The sequence below is a fragment of the Symphalangus syndactylus genome, chromosome 8 (genome assembly GCF_028878055.3).
Source record: "Symphalangus syndactylus isolate Jambi chromosome 8, NHGRI_mSymSyn1-v2.1_pri, whole genome shotgun sequence".
NCBI classification, from domain to species: domain Eukaryota; kingdom Metazoa; phylum Chordata; class Mammalia; order Primates; family Hylobatidae; genus Symphalangus; species Symphalangus syndactylus.
Window position 1 is genome coordinate 54,199,481 of NC_072430.2, and position 23,352 is coordinate 54,222,832.

Genomic DNA, 23,352 nt, shown 5'->3' on the forward strand with positions numbered 1-23,352 from the left:
TGCAATAGTCCAGGCAAGATATGATGGTGGTCTGGCCTGGGATGGTAGTAGTGGAAATGGAGAGAAATGGATGCATCAGATATGTTTTGTTGGTAGAATTATTAGGATCTAGTAATGGATTGGATGACATGGTTGAGGTGTGAAGGATGACTCCCAAGGTTTTGGCCCAAGCATCTGTGTGCAGATGGAGGTAGGGGAGATATCCTTGAGATGGGAAAAACTGGAAGAAGGCCACGCTTGGAATGAAACTCTAAAGACCATCTGCATCATCACTGTCATCTAGCTCCCTTTTCATTCCCTTGAAGAAAAGAAGAATGCAGCCAAAGACAGCTTAGCTCGATATAAGTGTGTACAGATGTGATTTCTGCATTCTACTTGCAGAGTTCAGAAAAGAGCCAGGTAATTAGCTTGGACAGTCTGGTCATCCTTGTGGATTAGAAACATGTAGTTTCAGATTTTGATAAGAAACTGATTTGGATAAGACACTAAGTAAACTTTTGAATAAAACTGAAACCCCAAACTAAACCTAACTTTATAGTAAATATTTGACAGTAAGCATTGTTGAAAAGGCCTCTGCAGCCAAATCCTTTTAAAAAAGTTAGTGATTGCTACATGGTTTTAATGGGTCACTTTTGCTTCAGATTTTCCTTCTTAGGCATCGATTTTTGGAATGTGTGTTCTTTGAATGGAAGCACTGTGAAGGGTGGGGCGATACTTGGAGCTGCGACTGCCTGCACTGATTCTTCCTCACTGAAGCCCCAATGATCTGGAAGAGCAGCTTGAAATAGCCCTCATCTGGGTTTCTAGTCTTGCCTGCACTTCGTTTCTGTTGGAAGAGCTGTGTGTCCCAGGGTTTGAGGGCTTTGAGAGTGAGAGCCATGGTTTCTGGGTGCTGTGCTTCTCCAAAGTTAAAACTACATGAATACAGTCAGAGGGAAAATGCAGCTGACTTTCTTCAGCTGCATTTTCGTCCTGGATCTTGGCAAATCTATAAATTAGTGAAAGTTTTTTTTTTTTTTTGTGAAGTCCTTTTTCTTCTTAACTCCACTCCATTTTCTTTCTTCCTCAGTACTCTAAAATTTGTGTGTCTTATTATTATTTCTTAAAATACTTAAAAACTGCTAGTCCTCTGAAATACTTCTCTCTGGGGGTAATTTGCATAGAAAAGGTAAAAAGGAGAGGGAGCTAGAGGCTTAACCTCCTAAAAAGGTGTTCCACCCTTTTTTTCTACACGTCTTAAAAATTATATATATATATAAGGCCTGTAACATTGTTTTTATATACATATAAATAGTGAAGTGATTATACAGTCCAGCAAATTAACCTATTCATCATCTTCCATATTTACCCTTTTGTATGTGTGTGGTAAGAGCTAAAATCTCTCTTAGCAAATTTTCAGCATACAATACAATATTAGTAAGTACAATATTAGTAACTGTAGTCCTCATGTTGTGCATTAGATCCCTAGACTTATGTATCCTATATAACTGCCAGCTTGTATCCTTTGATTTCTCCCATTTCCTTCCCCTCCCCACCACCCTTGTTAATGTACATGAGATTTCTGGATCCGAGAAGGATATAATTTTCATAAAAACAAAATAAACAAAAACCAGTCCAATCATCTTGGAGCTGCTCAGAGGAAACCACTTTTTTTCTTCTGGAATTGCTATAGAAAGGGAGGAAACATCCCACATGCTCTTATATTGCCTTTATTGACTGAATATAACCTTCCTTTGTCCAGAATTTTTTATCAGCCAGGATTATTGATCCCATGATTTGTGTATGATCTTTAGGAATTAATATGTAGTAGTATTAACCTAAGTGTAGTTATTTTCCTATTGTCCAAATAAATTGCTCTATAAAGAGGAAGTGCCTCCTTATATTAAAACAAAATAAAACAAAACTTAGACAGCAGTTCAGAAATATAGTCTGATAGAATAGAAAGTCTTAGGGAGGCCTGGTCCTGTCTTTTTCCCCTACTAGATACTCTTTTCCTATATTTGATGAGTCCTTTAACTTTCCTGGTCTGTTTTCCCATCCCTAAAAGAAAGGAAAAGCAGAAGATGGGTGCATTCTGGGGTCACCTGAGGATCTTGTTAAAATGCAGGTTCTGACTCAGAAGGTCTGGGGTTCGTCCCAGGTTCTACATTGCCAATAAACTCCCAGGTGATGCTGGCCCATACTTTGAGTAGCAAGGCACTGGATCAAAGTGTGCCAGACTTAGCTGAGCATGAGACTTACCTCTATGTCTGTATTTTTATATTCACCTGTGAGGGAGTCAATTCAGAGCATCTGCATTAGAATTTAACAATCTCTATTTTTGACATTCGTGACAAGATTCTATTGCAGCTGCCAGCATTTAGGAATTATTGCACTAGATTAGTGGTTCTCCACCCTGGCTGCACATTAAAACTACCTGGAAGACTTAACAATAAATATTGATGCCTGGATTCCACTCAAGACCAATTAAAACAGAATCTTTGGCATATGGGGACGGGGATGAACAACTCCTAGGTGGCCCCCTCCAATCTCCCTCAACTTTCACTCCACTCAACTGTGCAGTCCAGATTGAGAAACACTGGTAATAATCCCTAGGGGACCATTTGGAATTAAGGGTCTTTGATTCGTTTTTAACCTTCTAACTCTTGAAGAAATAGTGCTTGTTTTATTTTATGTTCTCCTCTGATAGGATACTGCATAGTCTTGAATGAATATAATGAGTTGTTTTCAAGTCTTAGCCCCTTGTAGATGCATTCCAGAATCTGCTGACATGTGAAATTACAGCTTCTGAAATCCTTGCCTCTTGGTGAGGATAATGCCCTGGTTCTTAGGCACCTCCTTCAGGACCATATTGTGTGTTTGATCCCTTTGGAGATGGAATGTTTGTAAACATCTTTAAGGACTGAAACAATCTGGATCTCACAGAAAGTTCGATTGTCCAGAATTCATGGCTCAAGGTCCTTTAAGAGCTGTGAGGACAAACCAGAACTGGTTTCCCTGTCAAGACTGGTCGATAAGAATGGGTGATGGTCACTGAAATTCTGGGCAATTTCTTTAAAGGTATCATGTTTCCAAAACTTCTAGACCCTCTCACTTTCTAGATTTGTAACTCATTTGTTTTCAAAGAAGTTATTCCTCTGTAATCAGATTTCTTTTCCCCAACATGTTTTAAAGCTAAAGGAAATTAAAATTTTCTGGGAAGCAATTTTAATTAATTTGCTATTCTGTTCTTAATATTTATTAATAATATATTTTTCATTTGTTGTAATAAGAATTTTCATGACTACAGGGAAATGCAACAGTTATATGAATATTTCATATACATAGAGAGTGTTTCAATGAATTGAGAAATCTCAAAAAGAAACCTCTGGATTGTTAATATTCAGCAATTTCTATCTAATTTAGCCTTAATTAGAAAATCTGTCCCCCTCTCTTCTTCTCATTTTTCTCAAGTATTTTATTCTGTAGTTTAGTTCTTAGTGATAAATACAATTTTATAGGTTTTGGTTTGCAGGGTCAACATTTAACAGTTTATTTTTTCTAGATTCTTCTCTTACATACATACATACATACATCCCCCCACCACACACACACCAAGATACCTCTGCATATACAACTCAGTAACATAATCTTGTACATAATAGTAATAGCTTATAAATGCTTTTTGCTTTAATAGTTTATAAAGACTGCTTACTTTATTTAGTCTCCATAACTATCCAGAATGGTGGGTATCACTGTCACCAGTTTGTATATCAGGCAACCAGTAGCCTAATTGAAGCTCATCAGCTTTTTCGCAGAAACTTACTTGATGGTACGGAGAAGGGATCCAAGTTCTGGGAGAATATTTGGGTCAGGGCTCCTTGTGGTATATTGATTGTTAGAAATGTTTACCATTTGATAACATCTCATATAAAGTAGACTTAGCACCATGTCTACTTTACTCAACTACAGTTTTATAAAACGTTCAGAAATGGTAAAAGCAGTTTTCATGTTTGTCCTCCGTAAACTCAGAGTGCATATAGTTAAAATGCAATTATTAAGGCCTCGAGGTAAGGTCTGGTGAGCACAGTCCAATTACTTAACTCTTTGGTGGTCTCAATTACTGGACTTAAACTTCAAGTATAAAGATGAATGGAGAGCATATTTCCTAGACTACCTTTTTAAAAACTTTAAGTCGGTTTGAAGAACACACTTTGAGTTGTTAGGTCTGAGGTCTAATTGACTATGTGAGCAAATACTTTAGGGTATACCTGGCAAATATGTGAATTGTCCATATTCTATATTATTGGTTAAAATGTAGATATTTTAAAAAATGGGATTGAAGAGAAAAGCAAAGTCTTAATTACCTACTTTTGATTCTAACTTCTGTGTTCTTCTCCCTAAACAACTCTGCTTCCACTCTAACAGGAAGAGTTAGTTCTCCCTGTAGTGAGTTGCTTTAGGACTTTTCCTTCCTTCCTAGTCTTCCTACTTTTCCATCTAAAGCAAAAAAAGAGACATAATTTCCTAGACTACTTAGGAAGAGTTTAAATTTGCAATTATTTCAGTCAAGAATTAGAATTTTAAGGAACATGTGTTCTAGTTGCCACTTCTGACCTTGGGAATCTAGGCTTTGTGAGTCTTTGACTTATTGCCTGATGAGTGATCAGTAAAGGAGGAAATGAAGTTTTCTTGATTAGGGATAACATGTACAGCATCAGGCCCAATGCCTAACATAGAGTAGGGGTCCACTAATGGTTGCTTTTGTTATTAATTTTGTTACTACACAGAGTTACTCAAGTGTAAGTGAAATAACATATTAACAGAGGGGTAATGATAGCTGGACTCTGCTGAGCTGGAGTCTGAACGTTCCCATTGTAGAGCTATTGAAAATGGTATGATGGGGGCAGGGTAATGTTTTTAATGGCAGAGTTCATATGAAATAGTTAGAATGATCCAAATCCTAACAAATGTCTTGAAAACTAGTCTGTTTATAAGAGAGCGAGAGAGGTTCGTAAAGCCTTTGCAGAGTTGTTTGAAGCATGCTTTTAAAATTGTAAGGTACACCCCTTCATTGGGCTACGAAATTGATTTAACAGGTCTTGATTAATGCACCCAAAATTGAAATAGGTTAGAAATTGTAGAGTACCTCTCATGTAGTGAGTAAATGTAGTCTGGGAAATTTTTTCTATTGTGTATGTACATGTCTGAACGTATGTATATACACTTGAGTCACTATGTAAAAATTATTTCTTATTATGAGCCATAATAAAAAAAGTTTGAAAAACACTATTTGTTAGATCAGCCGGCCGTTAATGTTTACAGTCTTTCTTTTTTAAGCCTGTGGGATCCTTTTTCCTAGAATACTAGCAATTCATTCAACCAATAAATAATTACTATATTGCAACGCTTTTCTTAAAATTTTTTAAAAAATCGACAAGTAAAAATTGAATATGTTTATAGTATACAACAAGACTTTGCCTTTCTCTTCAATACCATTTTTCAAAATATCTACATTTTAATCAATAATATAGAATATGGACAATTCAAGTATTTGCCAGGTATACCCTAAAGTATTTGCTCACATAGTCAATCAGACTTAAAAACTCAACGAGTTTTTTTTTTTTTTCAAATCAACTTGAAGTTTTTAAAAAGATAGTCTAGGAAACATAATGCTTTGATATATGTCTACATTGTGGAATGGCTAAGTCAAGCTATTTCATATATTCATTACCTCACTTGTCACTTTTTTTTTTTTTTTTTTTTTTTTTTTTTTTTGCAGTGAGAACACTTAAAATCTCCCTTGGAGATTTGCAAATATACAATATATTGCTATCAACTGTCATTAACCTGACATATAGTAGATCACTCAAACTTATTCCTTCTATCCAACTGAAATTTTGTGTCCTTTGACCAACATCTACCCAATGTCCCCACCCTTCAGCCTTTGGTAGCCACCATTTTTCTCTGTTTCTATAAGTTTGACTTTTTTTACATTGCACATGTAAGTAAGATCATATGGTGTTTTTCTATGTCTGACTTATTGGCTTAAAATAATGTCCTCCAGGTTCATCCATGTTGTCACAAATGACAATGCTCCTTTCTTTTTTTTTTTTGAGATGGAGTCTTTCTCTGTCCCCCAGGCTGGAGTGCAGTGGCGCGATCTCAGCTCACTGCAACCTCCACCTCCTGGGTTCATGCCATTCTCCTGCCTCAGCCTCCCGAGTAGCTGGGACTACAGGCGCCCGCCAACATGCCCGGCTAACTTTTTGTATTTTTAGTAGAGACAGGGTTTCACCGTGTTAGCCAGGATGGTCTCGATCTCCTGACCTTGTGATCCACCCGCCTCGGCCTCCCAAAGTGCTGGGATTACAGGCTTGAGCCACTGCGCCCGGCCTGCTCCTTTCTTTTTAAAGGCTGTATAATATTTCGTTAGGCATATATACCACATTTTCTTTATTCATCCGTTGATTGGCACTTAGGTTAATTCCATATCTTAGCTACTGTAAATAGTGGAGCAATAAACATGAGCATGCAGATAGCTCTTTGACATACTGATTTAATTTCCTTTGGCTATTTACCGAGTCTTGGAATCGCTGGATCATATGGTGGTTCTATTTTTAATTTTTTGAAGAACCTCCATATTGTTTTCTATAATGGTTGTACTAATTTATATTCCTACCAGCAGTGTATAAGAGTTCTTATTTCTTGGCATCTTGGTCAGCTGTTATCTTTTGTCTTTTTGATAATAGCCATTCCAGTAGGTATGAGGTAACATCTTATTGTGATTTTAATCTGCATTTCCCTGATGATTAGTGATGTTAAGCTTTCTTTCATGTAACTGTTAGCTCTTTGCATATCATCTTTTGAGGAATGTCTATTCATATCCTTTGCCCATGTTTTAATCTGGTTATTTGTTTTCTTACTATCAAGTTGAGTTTCTTATATATTTTGCATATTAACCCCTTATGTGTTTGGTTTGTAGATATATTTTATTACTCTATAGATCGTCTCTTCACTCTGTTGATTGTTTCCTTTGCTGTACAGCTTTTTAGTTTGATGTAATTTCATTTGTTAATTTCTGCTTTAGTTACCTGTGCTATTGAAGTCAGATCCAAAAAATCTTTGCTCAGACCAATGTCTTGTAGCTTTCCTTCTATGTTTTCTTCCAGCAGTTTTATAGTTTCAGGTTTGATGTTGAAGTCTTCAATCCATTCTGAGTTAATTTGTATATATGGTATAAGATGAGTGTCTAATTTTATTCTTCTGATGTGGGATATCCAGTTTTCCCAACATCCTTGATTGAAGAGATTGCCCTTTCCTCATTGTATGTTTTTGGTATCTTGGCTGAAAATCAATGGATTATAAATGTGTGGCTTGATTTCTGGGCTCTCTGTTATGTTTCATTTGTCTTTGTGTCTATTTTTATGCCAGTACTGTGCTGCTTTTATACTATAGCTTTGTAGTAGATTTTGATATCTGGTAGTATAATGACTCTGGCTTTGTTCTTTTTGTTCAAAATTGCTTTGGCTATTGGGGTCTTTTGTGGTTCCAGATGAACTTTAGGACTTTTTTTTTCTATTTCTGTGAAACATGTCTTTGGGGTTTTGATTGGAATTACATTGAATCTGTGGATTGCTTTGGGTAGTATGGCCTTTTAACAATATTAATTCTTCCAGTCCATGAACACAGGCATTTATTTGCATCTTCTTCAGTTTCTTTTATCAATGTTTTGCAGTTTCCAGTGTATAGATCTTTCACCTTCTTGGTTAAATTTATTCGTAAGTACTGTTTTTTTTTTGTTGTTGTTGTTACTATTGTAAATGGTATTGTTTACTTGATTGCTTTTTTGGAAAGTTTGTTGTTATAGAAATGTTTTTCATATGTTGATTTCATATCCTACAAATTTACTGAACTTGTTTATTAGTTCTAACAGTTTTTTGGTTGAGTCTTTAGTTTTTTCTACATATAAGATCATATCGTCTGCAAACAGAGACAATTTAACTTATTTCCTATTTAGAAAGCTTTATTTCCTTTCTCTTTCTAGTTGCTCTGGCTATGATTTCAGCTAGGAATTGAATAGAAGTGGTAAGAAAAGGATCCTTGTCTTGTTCCTGATTTTAGAGGAAAAACTTTCAACTTTTTACTATTGAGTATGATGTTAGAGCTTGCTATGGCCTTTATTATGTTGAGGTACATTCCTTCTGTACCTAATATGTTGAGAGTTTTTAATCATGAAACAATGTTGAATTTTTCAAATGCCTTTTCTAAATCTATTGAATCGATATTATAGTTTTTATCCTTCATTCTGTTAATGCGGTCTATCATATTTATTGATTTGCATATATTGAACAATCCTTGCATCTCAGGAATAAATACCACTTGATCATGGTGAATTATCCTTCTATGTATTGTTGAATTTGGTTTGAAAATATTTTATTGAGGATTTTTGCATCTATGTTCTTCAGGGATATTGGAGGATAATTTTCTCTTTTTGTAGCTTCCTTGTCTGGTATCAGGGTAATGCTGGCCTCCTAAAATGAGTTTGAAAGTTTTCTCTCCTTTTGAATTTTTTGGAAGAGTTTGAGAAAGATTGAATTGGTAAGCAGTGAAAGTATCAGGTTCTGGGCTTTTCTTTGATGGGAGAATTTTTCTTAGTGATTAATCTGCTTATTTGTTATTGGTCTATTCGGATTTTCTTTTTCTTCATGATTTAGTCTTGGTAGGCTCTATGTGTCTAGAAATTTATTTATTTCTTCAAGATTAGACAGTTTGTTGGATTTTAATTGTTCATAATAGTATCTTATGATCCTTTGTATTTCTGTGATATCAGTTGTATTGTCTCCTCTTTGATTTCTGATTTTTTTTGAGTCTTCTCTCTCTTTCCTTAGTATAGCTAAAGGTTTGTCAATTTTGCTTATCTTTTCAAAAAACCAACTTGTAGTTCCACTGACCTTTTAAAATTGTTTTTCTAGTCTCTATTTCATTTATTTCTGCTCAAATCTTTATTATTTCCCTCCTTCTACTAACTTTGGGCTTAATTTGTTCTTCTTTTTCTAGTTCATTGAGCTGTAACATTAGTTTGGTTATTTTAGGGTCTTCTTTTCTCATGTAGGCACTTGTTGCTATAAACTTCCCTCTAAAAACTATTTTTCTTGCATCCCTTAAGTTTTGGTATGTTGTGGTTCTGTTTTCATTTTTCTGAAGATATATGTATATATATATTTTTTTGTTTGTTTGTTTTTTTGAGATGGAGTCTCACTCTGTTGCCCAGGCTGGAGTGCAGTGGCATGATCTCGGTTCACTGCAACTTCTACCTCCCGGGTTCAAGTGATTCTCCTGCCGCAGTCTCCCGAGTAGCTGTGACTACAGACGTGTGCCACCATGCCCAGCTAATTTTTGTATTTTTTAGTAGAGACAGGGTTTTACCATATTGGACAGGCTGGTCTTGAACGCCTGACCTCGTGATTTGCCTGGCTCAGCCTCCCAAAGTGCTGGGATCATAGGCATAAGCCACCATGCCTGGCCTGTCTCAAGATATTTTTAAATTTCCCTTTCAAGTTTCTTCCTTGACCCATTGGTTCCTTAGGAGTATATTGTTCAATTTCCACATATTTGTAAATTTTCTAAAATTCTTCATATTATTAATTTGTAGCTTTATAACATTGTGGTCAGAAAAGATACTTTATATGATTTTAGTTTTCTTAAATTTGTTAAGATCTACTTTGTGGCCTAAGAGTTGATCTATCCTGCAGAATATTCTGTGTTGAGAACTTCAACTTTCTGTACTTGAGAAGAACATGTATTTTACTGTCTTTGGGTGGAATGTATATATATATATATATATATATATATATATATATATGTGTATATATATATGTGTATATATATATGTGTATATATATATGTGTATATATATATGTGTATATATATATGTGTATATATATGTGTATATATATGTGTATATATATATGTGTATATATATGTGTGTATATATATATATATATATATATATCTGTCAGGTCCATTTGGTTTAAAGTGTAGTTCAAGTCCAATGTCTCATTATTGATTTTCTGTCTGGATGATTATATTGAAATTCCTGTATGCAGAGTAGGCATATAATTTATAATCCTGAAGAATATGTGATTTATATGAAAAGACAAAGTTAGCATATATGGAATATTTAGAAAGACATTATTTAATAAATTTTATAATACCAATTATATAAAAAGAGAACCCTGCAAAAATGTATTAGTTCATTTGCCTATTCATATACTCAACCATTAAATTAGCATTTACTATGTGTCAGGCACTGTGCTAGGCAATGAGAGATCAAATTGAGCAGAAACCTACATGGGCTTTATCCCTATAGAGCTTATAATCCAATAGGCAGATAAACATTGATTTTTTTTTTGAGATGTAGTCTTGCTCTGTAGCCCAGGCTGTACTGCAGTGGCATGATCTTGGCTCACTGTAACCTCCGCCTCCTGTGTTCCAGCTATTCTCCTGCCTCAGCCTCCCGGGTAGCTGCGACTACAGGCATGCACCATTATGCCTGGCTAATTTTATATTTTTAGTAGAGATGGGGTATCACCATGTTGGCCAGGCTGGTCTCAATCTCCTGACCTCATGATCCGCCTGCCTCTGCTTCCCAAAGTGCTGGGATTACAGGTGTGAGTCACCGCGTCCGGCCAGATATACATTAATTAAGTCATGACACAAATAGGTATAAAACTGCAATTGTGATAATGGCTGTAAGGGAGAGGTACATCGTGTCAAAAAATTATATAACAGGGATACAATCTCATCAGGGGTCAGGGAAAGATTCTCTGAGGCCATGTCAATTGAGTTAAGATCTAAATAAATAAAGGTGACAAGGTGAAGAGGGGAAGGAATGGTATTTAGGCAGAGATGATGGCAAGTAAAAAGTCGTTATGGTGGGAGAGAACTTGGCTTTTGCAAGAATATAAGAAAAGTCAATGAGGCTATTGTAGGTGAGTATCGTGGGCAAGGGTCAGAGTGATGAGAACTAAGGCTAGGCAGTCTTTGAAGTCATTGTGGGCCATGGAAAGGATTTGGGTCTTATGAGAGCCAAAAGAAGGATGTTAAAGGAGGGAGGAAACACAATACAATTTTAGTTTAAAAAAAAAAACTTGTTTGGCTTCAGTATAAAAAAATCCACTGAAGGAATCCCACAGAGGTTCTGAGTAAATCAGACAGTTACCTGAGTAGTCTAGGGCAGAGATGATAGAAGGTTGGAGTTGGGTGATGATCATGGAGATGAAGAGAACTAGAGAGATTTGAAAGAGTTTTAGGAGATAAAAGTAATGCAATTGGTAATTAATTAGATATGAGGGTAATGGGATAAATGTTGATGGATGGCTCCCAGATTACTGGCTGATAAAATTGTATGGATGGTGGCCCCATTCTCTAAGACAGGAAACAGTGGGAAAGAACCTAATTTGAAGGAGCAAAAAGTCATGATCATGTTATACTGAAGCACATTTAAGATAGCTAAGAAGAGAGGTTAAGTTTGGATATCAAGATCGAGAGTTTATAGAAGAGGTTTAGTTTGGAGATATACAATCATGAGTTACTGAATCTGTGGACATAGGTAAGTGTATAAGAGTAAAGAAAGGAGAGGGCTTAGGCACTCTAATGTATACTTATTGGTAAAGAATGGTGAACCTGCAAAAAAAGTAGAGGAATGTTCAGAGAAACAAGTGAATGGTGTTCTGTGAAAGCCAGGCATTGAGAGACTTTTAAGAGGGGAATGGTTACCAACGCTTCTGAATTGTTATGAAATGAGTGAAAAGCATCCTGTGGGCTTGGCGATAGGGAGAGGTTATTGGTGACTTTGCTGTCTTGGTGGAGTGGTGAGGGAAGAAGCTAAATAGGAGAGAGTTGAGTGAACAGGAGCTGAGGAGATGGAGCCAGTGAGAATAGACAACTTCTATGGAAAGTTTGTCCTGTGAATGTTTGGAGACAGATATGGTGGCAGCCAGAGGAGATGTAGGCTAAGTGGTATTCAGTGAATGTGGCGTAGAAAACGTAGAGTTGAGATGATTCTTAAATGTTTTGATGGGCAAAGAGATGTCGGAAAAGTATTTCAAGTGAATAGTGGGCAGCATGAATGAGCAGATTTTTGGAACATAATGAAGAGACTGACCTAACTGTAATAGTATAGATTTTAGGAATAATGGGAAACATGTTTGTATAGGTAGGGAAGGTGAGGCTGGATTTCAGAGGGCTTTGTTAGCCTCGGAAAGGATTTGAGATTTGATTATATCAACAGTTGTTGTTGATCTGGATGAAGAATGATAAGATACAGGAAGGGTTTCAGGGAGACAATTTAGCATTTGCCTAAACACCAGACTGAACATTGGGATGAGTTAAGGCAGGGATACCATGTAGCTCTATGGCCTGCCACAGTTATCTAGTCATGAAGTGGACAGCTTATGGATTAGAGAGGGTAAACTGGCTTGGGCTAAGGGGAGAAAGAAAACAATTTTTGATGGTCATATTAAAAATATTTGTAGTTGATACTATAAATAAAAGAAAACATCATTTATTTATAGAGGAATTTATACTTTCTGAAGTACTTTTGCAGAAATTAGCTCATTTTGATCTCTTAAGTTTTGGTATGTTGGTACCTAGGTACCACAGAAATGTAGTATTACCATCCTCATAACTAAGGTTAAGCTCAAGTACCATTGTTTTCCTAAAACTTCTGATTCTCTGGTCAGATGGAATTATCCATTGTCCTCTTTGTGTGTTTTAAAAATTTTTTATGCAGCAAAATGCACAGATCTTAACTGCACAGTTCAGTGAATTTTGACAATTGTATACACCTGTGTAACGTATACTTCTATCAAGATAGAGAACAATTACATTTGCCAGAAAATTCTTCTCTTTTCTGTCACTTCCTCCACCGTTCCCTTTGGAAATCATTATTCTGGTCCCTATCATCATATAATATTAGTTTTCCCTATATTTAAGCTTCATATTAATGAAATCAAACAGTATACCTACTTTAGTGGCTGGTTTCTTTTATAATGTTTTTGAGTCATATTGTTGCATGTATCAGAAGTTTGTTCCATTTTAGAGCTGAGTAGTATTCCTTGTGTAAATATGGCACAATTTGTAATCCATTCTCTTCTTAATAGACATTTGCATTGTTTCCAATTGTTGGCTACCATGAATAAATCTGATGTGAACATTTTCCTACAAGTCTTTTTGTAAACATATGTTTTCATTTCACTTGCATAAATACCTAGAAGTGAAATTTCTGGGTCATAGATACATATTTAACTTTACAAGAAACCGTTTTCCAAAGTGATCATACCATTTTACATTTTTGCTAGCATTTTATAAAGAGCACTAGTAGTTGTTCTTGATTCTCATCAACAATGTTGTATTGTTAGTCTTTAAAACTACTCTAGTAACTGAGCAGCAGTGTATCATTGTGCTTTCAGTTCGTGTTTCCTGATGCGTGATTATTGTAAGCATCTTATTCTTGTGCTCATTGGCTGTTGTTTATCTTTTTTGTGTGTGAAATGTCTGTTTAAGTTACTTGCTCATTTTGATATTTGGGTTGTTTATTCTTTTGTAGGAATATTTTGTATTTTCTGGATTAGAGCTCTTTCTCAGATATCTGTATCATAAGTATTTTCTCCCAGGCTGTGGGTTTCCATTTCATTTTCTTGAGAATGTCCTAGAATGAGTAGTTGACAGTAATTTTGATGATGCCTAATTTATCAACATTTCTTTTATGGTGATTGTTATATGAGGTTTATATAAGAAATTTTTGTCTTCCTCATGATTGCAAAGATTTCCTTCTATGTTTTCTTCTAGAAAGTTTATAATTTTCCCTTTTATATTTACATCTATGACCCACTTCAAATTACTTTTGTGTATGAGGTAGGGGTCATGTTTCAATTTTTGCTCATATGGATATCTAGTTGTTTCAATAAAATTCATTGAAAAAGACTTTACCTATTCAGTTGGCTTGGCATCTTTGCAAAAAAGTGTTGTATGTGACGTTGTATGTTGACGTTGTATGTGAAGGCCTGTTTCTGAACTCATTTTGTTTTATTGGTCTATTTGTCTGTCCTTACTCCATTTCCACACCATCTTAATTACTATAGTTGTTTGTTTCTCTAACTTTGTTCTACTTTTTCATATTTTATTTTTAACCACTTTAATTTACACTTTCACAAACTTTTATAATTTTTCAATTTCCTCAAAAAAGCCTGTTGTCATTTTCATTGTCATTGTGTTGAATCTATAGATCAATTTGCAGAAAATAGAACACTTTTTAATGTGGAACAAAAGACCAAGAAATGTATTCCTACTGTAGCTTGTTTATGTTTATCTCTCTTGTGGTTTACTGAGTTGCTAGTTTTCATTCTATTTGGAAAAATTTTAGCTATCATATCATCCAATAACATGTGTGCCCTCTTTTGTTTTTTTTTAGACTCAACTACATATATTTTAGATTGCTTGATATTGTCCCACAGAACATCTCTTCAATATTTTTCTCTTTTACTTCAGTTTGCAATAGCTTGTATCGATGTGTTTTCAAATTGTTCTTTCTTTTTTAGTGTCCAATCTGCTGTTAAACCAATCCAATAAATTTTTAATTTCAGAGATTGCATTATTTCTATGTTTACCTAGTGACTTCTCTTTCTACTGCCTACTTTTTTCCATAGTAATTGTAGAGTTTTCCATTTCTTGCCTGTCTAATAATTTTTGATTGTTTCTGGGACATTATATCAATACATTGTAGAAATTTGGGATTTCATTATTTTCCTCTGAGGAGAGTTACACTTTTTTTTTAAATCAGGCAGTTAAATTACTGATGGATGACCTTGATCATGAGACTTGATTTTAAGATTATTTTTCGTGTTGGTCTATTTTCTACATTTTTTATTTTAGTCCCAGGGCACATCCATTCATCCTATGACTTGTTTCTTGCTCCTAATGCGTGGCCTTCTGTGTTTAGATGGAAGGCTTGAGGTGTTTTTCAAGCTTCTCTAGCTTGATGGGACTTGAACTCTGAAATTCATCTTCTAGCTTTTGGGAGCTGGTGAAATTTCCGTCCATCTCTTTAGCCCTTTACCATTGCTGTCTGCTGGATTCCTTATTGTCTCACCCTATGCCTGCCCAGTTTTGGCCACAAGAAGGATTTGAGGTATATTATGCAGAGGTTTATCAAACTCCATCAATTAAAGGATTTCCTCAACTCCAAGTTGCTCTGCCAGCCCCAAATTGTGACCTTTGACTCCTCAGACTTGTAAGACACTTCTGCTTGAGCTCTTTCACACCATGAACTTCTGAAACTGGCAAGTGCTCTCAGGGGAATAGACAGTTAAATGACTATCTCAGCTAATAAAGCCTCTCTTTTTCAAGGTTTATCTTTTCCAGTTTCTGCCTACTTTCTGTTTTTTTCTAGTGGCTTCAAACAGATTTTGTTTTTCATATTTTGTCCCATGCTTTTTTATTTAGTATCTATTCTGGCAGTTGTATTTTGTTGTTACATATTTGTTTTCAACATATACACTTATTGAGAGCAAAGGGTGTGTTTTATTAATCTTTATTTTATCCCACTGTTTGACCCAGAGCAGTGACTTTTATACAGCAGCTACTTAATAAATGTTAAATTGTATTATTATTTTTATGAAGACCAATTATGAATGAGGATTTAAAGTCTTTTAAAAAATTGTTATATTTTTAGTATACTATCCTGAGTATGAGTTCAAAGTAAATTTTCTTAGGTAAAATTTTGAAGCATATTATTGCTTTAGAAATTTTTACTTTTAAATTATTTATATTAAAAATAAGTGTTCATTTATATATTTTAATATTATTTTAATTTTAATTCATTTTAATGTTGACATATAACATGTGGTTTACAAAACTGCTAAAGTTACTCCCTAATATGATTGGATTTTCAATCATTTTATATTAATTTATACAAAAGCAAACCTACTTTTCTGTGTAAAATAGAACAAAGATATCTCTTTTATTTGGAATACTGATAGTTTCTAAACTGTCTGTATTATGTGGTTGAAAATATCTTTGAATAATTTTAATTTAAAGGAAGACTTTTAAATTCTATTTTAAATTAGACTTTTCAAGATCAGTCTAATGGACAAAAAAATTGTTCCATCATGTCAGCAATATATTAATATAATTTTTGAAGGGAGTCATCCAATTTTCTTTTATTATCAACTTCAATATTCTCAATTTGTAGGGAAGTGACCATAGCCCTAATCTTAATAAATTAACCAATTTTTAGGTGTAATTTATAGTCATTAACATTACTTAATACTAACTACACTTTGATTTCATAGCTTAGGGTATACTTGAATGGAAAGAAATATTATAAACTGGTTTCTTTTAAAGGGAATTTTTAGTTTGTATATAAATTTGATATTTATTGCAGGTCTCATATGATGATCATGCAAAGCTGGTTATGTCAATTTCAAGAACAGGTTATGTTATTTGTACAATTACAAACCATAGATGTATGTGTCCATCTTTATGAGTTTGCCGTTTTGATTACTTGAAATAAGTGCATTGTTGAATGAAGCTAAATAACCTCCTTTTTTTCTCCTTTCTTCTTCAGAATCAAGTTTCTTACTGGGAAATGCCCAGATTGTGGATTGGCCTGTAGTTTATAGTAATGACGGTTTTTGTAAACTCTCTGGATATCATCGAGCTGACGTCATGCAGAAAAGCAGCACTTGCAGGTAGGTAACAGAATAGCTAAGTAATCTTTTCTGAAATTTAACAAAAATCTGAATGTAATTAAAAGGCTTAAGCTTACTTGGACTCCCATATACAAACTATAGAGTTAAAAATTATATTAGAATATTAGGGAGACTAAATTATCAATGGAAACATATAGCTTAAGAGCCATCGGTGAGAACTTTTGCCAAAAGAAAGATTTTTATATATCTGTGAGTTTATCAATTCATTCGATAAATATTTTTTGATCACCTACCATGAGCCAGGAGTAGTCTAGATGCTGAGTAATCAGAGGAACGTCTTGTATCAGGGAACAACTTGTGGCATGTGATCTACAGCACCTCTGGAACAACCAAATTGTCTTGAATAAAACAGAGTAAACACCACCTGGCCAAGTTAAACATGGTCCATGAGAATGTAAAGAACATAAAATAAAGCTCTTACATCCTGTGTAAGCCTCATGTACTTGGTAATGGTACATTGTTTGACTCATGTACAACAGAATCTGACATTTATATTATTATAATGGTTCTTTAAAAAATATGCCATTTCTGTGAGCTTAAAGAGAATATTAAGAAAAAGGGGATCAGAAAAAAGAAAAGGAAACTATATATAAGGAACTAATTTAGAACCTAAAACTTTTCACAATATTTCAGTAAGGCCAGATGGGATGTTTTTTCCATGAGTTAATTTTTCTTTAAAGCTCTCATTTAACTAAGCACTGAACCAAGTTATTTTAGAACTACAAGGGATCTGATTTGTTTTTTTTTTGTAGGCCAAATCCTCTGTTTTTCAGATGAGAAAACTGAGGTAGAGCTATGTTAAGGGACTTGCCCAGAGAAATAGTGATTTATTTTTTCTACCCATTGATGCTGAGAAGCATTATTTATATATATTATGTATATATATATATACACATAATATATATAATAGTTATATACATATACAGTTGACCCTGGAACAACACTGGTTTGAAAAGTGTGGGTCACTTATAGGTTAATTTTTTCAACCAAATGTGATCAGAAATATAGTATTAGAGAAATACAGATCAAAAATATGATATTCAAGGGGATGTGAAACTCTTGGGTACAGAGGGCTGACTTTTTATATATGTGGGTTCAGCAGGGCTAACTGCAGGACTTGAGTGTGCATGGATTTTGATAAATGCAGAGATCCTGGAACCAATCCCCTGTGTATGACTCTCTCCCTCTCTATGTATATAACTGTATATATATCTGTGAATTAATCAATTCATTCAATAAATATTTTTTGATCACCTACCATCTACCATGAGCCAAGAATAGTCTAGGTGCTGAGTAATCAGAGGAACATGTACATCTGTATATATACATACATACAGAGAGAGAAAGGGAGAGAGAGAGAGTCATCCTCCGTATACAGAAGGGATTGGTTGATGACTCTCTCTTTCCCTCTCTAGATATCCTTCATCATCATGAAAGGTAGATATTTTATATTATACCATTGAGTTTAAACCTGACTGCACATAGCAATCACTTAAATAGGTTTTGCAAAACAGATTCCTACCCCGCTTAAACCTACTGAATTAGAATCAGTAGGTGATTCTGAAGTGGGTGGGTCAAGCAGGGAGTCACTATTTTTAACCAACAGCTTAGATAATTCTGGTGCTTATCCAGGCTTGAGAAATAATCTGCTCAAACATTCTCTTCCTTAGTCTATGCTCCTCTAGCCATTCTCATTTTTGCCTCTACTAAAGGCATTCTCATATTCAGTCTTCATTCCCAGGTATGGAAATTGGTAAATGGGAGTGATGAAAATCTGTGGCTTCTGGTTGAGAGGGTCCCTTTGCTAGCACTGATATCTTTGGGCCATATTAAGCATTGCTCCTCTCCTATCCCCCAGAAGGCAGTTTAAGTTAGAAAAAGCTGAGTTTTATGGTAGACCTTATCCTGTGGAACAGGTCCATAGAGAGTTCCAGGGAACACAGATATACTCACACTCCCATTTCTTATTCTTGGACTGCTGGCATCCCGTCTTCATGCCAAGTTTATCTCAGATCTCATCTACCTGAAGGTATTTATGCTTCCCTAAGCAAGACAGGTTTTTCCCTTCTCTGACTCCTCATAGTTTCTTGTGTATATTTCTGTTGGCATCATCATTTGGCCTTAAACTAATTCGCCTTACCCCTTGGGTTTTTATTCTTATTGCTTTTGTTGCCATTTTTGAGAAGTACTGCTCTTCATATCTGGATCTATTTTAAGTCCTGCTCTCATCCCTTCTTGTGTCCGACGTATCTGCCCTATTCCTGGCCTATTTTCTTTGGCAAGTACAATTTTTCCTATAAAGGATTCACCAAGAAAATAAGTGCTAGTATGTTGTATTAGCTCTTTGCTCCTATGAAAGAGCTGCTTTTCTTCTCCTAACACAAGTACCAGATTGCAAGTGCCTTAAAAGTAGGGTCTCCATCTTGCTCACTTTTGTATTCACAACAGGACACAAGACGAGGTCTTACGTCAGTATTTATTGAATTAGATTGGCTTATTTTACAATAAACCGTAACCTAGGTCTCACATGCTCTGTATAGCATACTGTTATTTCTTGTATTTCATCCTGTGTTATGACATTTGAGGTGGGAGAGTTTTGGATTATACCATGCTTTTTAGCTGTATAAAAAAGTGTTTGAGTCTTTCCCCAAATTATCTTTATCAGAAACAGTGTTTTCAAATGCTCATGTTAATGTAAACAATTATTACTTACTTGCATAAAATGCCAGATGTGTTTTGTTAACCTAAAAATTGCAACCAGTTTAATGTCCTCACAGAACAATGAAGACTAGCATCTGATATATGAACAAATATCTGACCTTTGTCAGTTTTTCTTGGAAGCATGATTTATTTTAATGTGTTCTTCTTTTAAACTTCCTTATTCTCTTTTAAAATTAAACTATATCCATTTTATGTTTGCTGTAGCATTATTTAGAAGACTGAAGACCTGGAAGTAATCAAAATATCCAGTAGTAGAAGTTTAGCTACATCATATGTTGTATATACTGGAAGGACAATGACACTGCAAAAAACTAACAACATATTATCAAGTTTAAAAAAAGCCTAAAACAAAATAAAACAACAAACCCAAAACCACCCCCAAAGCAGTTTATAAAACAGTGTTTGCATCATGACTCAAATTCTTTTACATGTAGCTTTTTCCCCATTTCTTGAATAAATCTAGAAAAGCCTTTAAATGTGAGACACAAAATAACAGAGAGAGAAAAGAAGAAAATTAGATGCACATTTAGAAACACGGGGTTGATGGCTAAAAGTTATTATAGTATGTGGAATTACTGACTTATAAGTGAATATGGAGATAAGTATTTGACACTGAGAATATCCTTGTAAATAATTTTAAAAATTTTGCTTATCATAATAAGTTTTTAGACAGACATAAAAGAGTAAGAAGCTACAAAGCAGTGAGCTTCATTTTATATGGGAAAATACAACCTTTGACACTGTATATCTCAGAAAAAAGTATCATTTTTGTATACAACTTGCATTAGACGAATTAAAGTCTATAGGGTTAAAGTGGCAACTAGGTAAATGACTACATGCCATAGTTTTAAATGTTCAAAGGTGAATTGTTTTCTGGTAAAATAAAAACACATTAATTTGTGTTTTTATAATATCAAGAGGCTAATATTTCTTTCTTCTGTTTTCTTTTCTTTTTTTTTTTTTTTTTTTTTGAGACGGAGTCTCGCTCTGTCACCCAGGTTGGAGTGCAGTGGCGCGATCTCGGCTCACTGCAAGCTCCGCCTCCCGGGTTCACGCCATTCTCCTGCCTCAGCCTCTCCGAGTAGCTGGGACTACAGGCGCCCGCCACCACGCCCGGCTAATTTTTTGTGTTTTTAGTAGAGAGGGGGTTTCACCGTGGTCTCCATCTCCTGACCTCGTGATTCGCCCGCCTCGGCCTCCCAAAGTGCTGGGATTACAAGCGTGAGCCACCGTGCCCGGCCTTCTTCTGTTTTCTTATCTTTTTTCTTCTTTGTCCTTCTCAACCCCTCCCACGTTGGACCAGACACACAGAATCAAATTAAACATATTCCTCAGTTTGTCACAATATTATCGTTTTGCTCTCTCTAAGCAAGGTTTCTCTTTATTTTATTTCATTTTTTTCCTTTTATTTCTTTTCCCTTTCATCCCATCCCCCTTCTTCCTTTTATGGTTATTAATTCTAGAGTATGTTTATTGTACGTCTTTCTAATCTGTTTTCTGCTTGTTTATTAAATATGTGTATTCTTGAAATGATATTGCTTTGCATATGTTGGTTTTTAAGATCCATTTAATTCCTACCACACTGTAATATTTATGGTTTCTTACTCTTTTCATTCACCATTATGTTTTTAGAGTTCTTTGTGTCACCATATGATGATCTATCTATTCATCATGTCTGATTGTTGTCTAATGTTCTAGTGTCTTCACAGCCTTCGTTCTATTCATACATTCTAGTAGTCCTGGAATCTAACTTTGACGCTTTGCTACCTCAAACAACTTGGAAATAAGAATCTTCCTACACAACTTCTTATGGCCCTGTGTGAGAAGTTTTCTGTCTCTATCCCCAGAAATGGGATTGCTGGATAATAGAATATATGCAGAGTTTGTAAACTAACTGCTATAAGATTGTTGCCCAGAATAGCCTTCCGTTTCCATTTTCAGCAGCCATTAGTGAGGATTCTGGTTTTCCTACATTTTTGCTATGTCATAATGGTACTGAAATTCCTATTTGAAAATATCTGATGTGTGCTAGGTATTGTCTCATTTTTGTTTTAGCTAAAATTATGACACTATGACACTTTCAGATCCTTAGGAATTTCAAACGTTGTCCATTTTACTGTGGACACTGCATTTTCCACGCCTTTGGACTGTTTTGCTGTTTATTGGAGGACATGAAAAGTATTGCATGTTTAAAAGAGATTATAGACTTTGGGAGAATGACATTTAAAAGCATATGATCTTATCTCATGATCTGTAGAAGCTCTGACATTTGGGATATACTGTCATAGATTAGGTAGGAACCACTTTAGCATTTTACTTCTAATTAACCTGAAACTTTTTTTTTTTTTTTTTTTTTGAGACGGAGTCTCGCTCTGTCACCCAGGCTGGAGTGCAGTGGCGCGATCTCGGCTCACTGCAAGCTCCGCCTCCCGGGTTCACGCCATTCTCCTGCCTCAGCCTCTCCGAGTAGCTGGGACTACAGGCGCCCACCACCACGCCCGGCTAATTTTTTGTATTTTTAGTAGAAACGGGGTTTCACCGTGGTCTCGATCTCCTGACCTCGTGATCCGCCCGCCTCGGCCTCCCAAAGTGCTGGGATTACAAGCGTGAGCCACTGCGCCCGGCCACTTGAAACTTTTAAAAGCCTATTCTGCTGTCATTTTTTGATTTCGTTTTGGATAGAGGGGTGAGAATAACAATCAGGTAGTTTAGGTAGGGAGGATTGAGGCGTAGATAGATAACTCTCAAATGCATTGTTTTGAAAGGCCGTTTACAATCCCTTATCCAACCCCATCAAGTTAGACAATGAGTCAGAGATATTAAGAAACGCTTTATTGGACGGATTTCACAGCAGTTTTATGATCACAGGATTATCTCAGCAGCTACCAAGAGCATGTGACACATGATGGATGCCAGTCAGTCTGGCTGCATTTGGCTGAGGGCTGTGCTTCTCACGGTGAAACTGATGAAAAGTGTTGAAGGGCAGAGGTGTCTTGGTGATGTCAGACTCCATAGATTAGAGATATACAATGCTATCCCTGTTTTTCCTTAATTACATGTCATGGATCAACTATTTATTTACTCCAGTGAAATCTTTTGAAGACCATATAAATCAATGGGTTGTGAAACCTTTTGGTTATGATCCTCTGTATAAAAGAAAGTCTTTGATTTATTCCAAAATTACCTCTTTCAGATTTTGAAAACTGTATTTTTTTTTTTTTTTGAGACAGACTTTCGCTCTTTTTGCCCAGGCTGGAGTACAAAGTCATGATCTTGGCTCACTGCAACCTCCACCTCCTGGGTTCAAGTGATTCTTTTGCCTCAGCCTCTGAAGTCGATGGGGTTACAGGCACCCGCCACCACGCCTGGCTAATTTTGTATTTTTAGCATAGATGGGGTTCACCTGGCCAGGCTGGTCTCGAACTCCTGACTTCAGGTGATCTGCCCGTCTCGGCCTCCCAAAGTGCTGGGATTACAGGCGTGAGCCACTGTGCCTGGCCGAAAACTGTATTCTTGTTTTTAATTTTTCCTCCTTAACTTCCCCTCTGTCAGGCTTTCTCTTTTTTGATCCTTTGACTGCAGATTTCAGTCCACCTCCCATTAACTTTTATGATTCTATGGTTGTGGCCAGTTCTGAGCTGGAGACCACATTTACCAACTGCGTTAAGTCTATTTATCTGTGTTGCTCTTTTTTTGATGAAGCATTTGCTAATCTGTGAACTACAGCCTGCAGATAGTATTACCCTGTATTATGGTGACTGAATGTTTGTTCCATTTTAGTCTGGACACACTGTTGCACATTTAGCAGAGTAAGAGAGGTTGGTGGAACTCATGATTAGGTTATGTTTTCTTCAGAGTTGTAAGATTCTTTTCTCCT

At 35.6% G+C, this 23,352-nt stretch overlaps 1 protein-coding gene across 1 annotated transcript in view; it reads left to right on the forward strand.

The window, feature by feature from the left end:
- Nucleotides 1–23,352, forward strand: part of KCNH5 (potassium voltage-gated channel subfamily H member 5) — a 344,681-nt gene that overhangs the window by 12,813 nt on the left and 308,516 nt on the right. Inside the window, exon 2 of the mRNA XM_055289151.2 lies at nt 16,610–16,733. Within this exon, the coding sequence (XP_055145126.1) occupies nt 16,610–16,733 (124 nt within the window). The remainder of the gene's footprint in view (nt 1–16,609; nt 16,734–23,352) is intronic.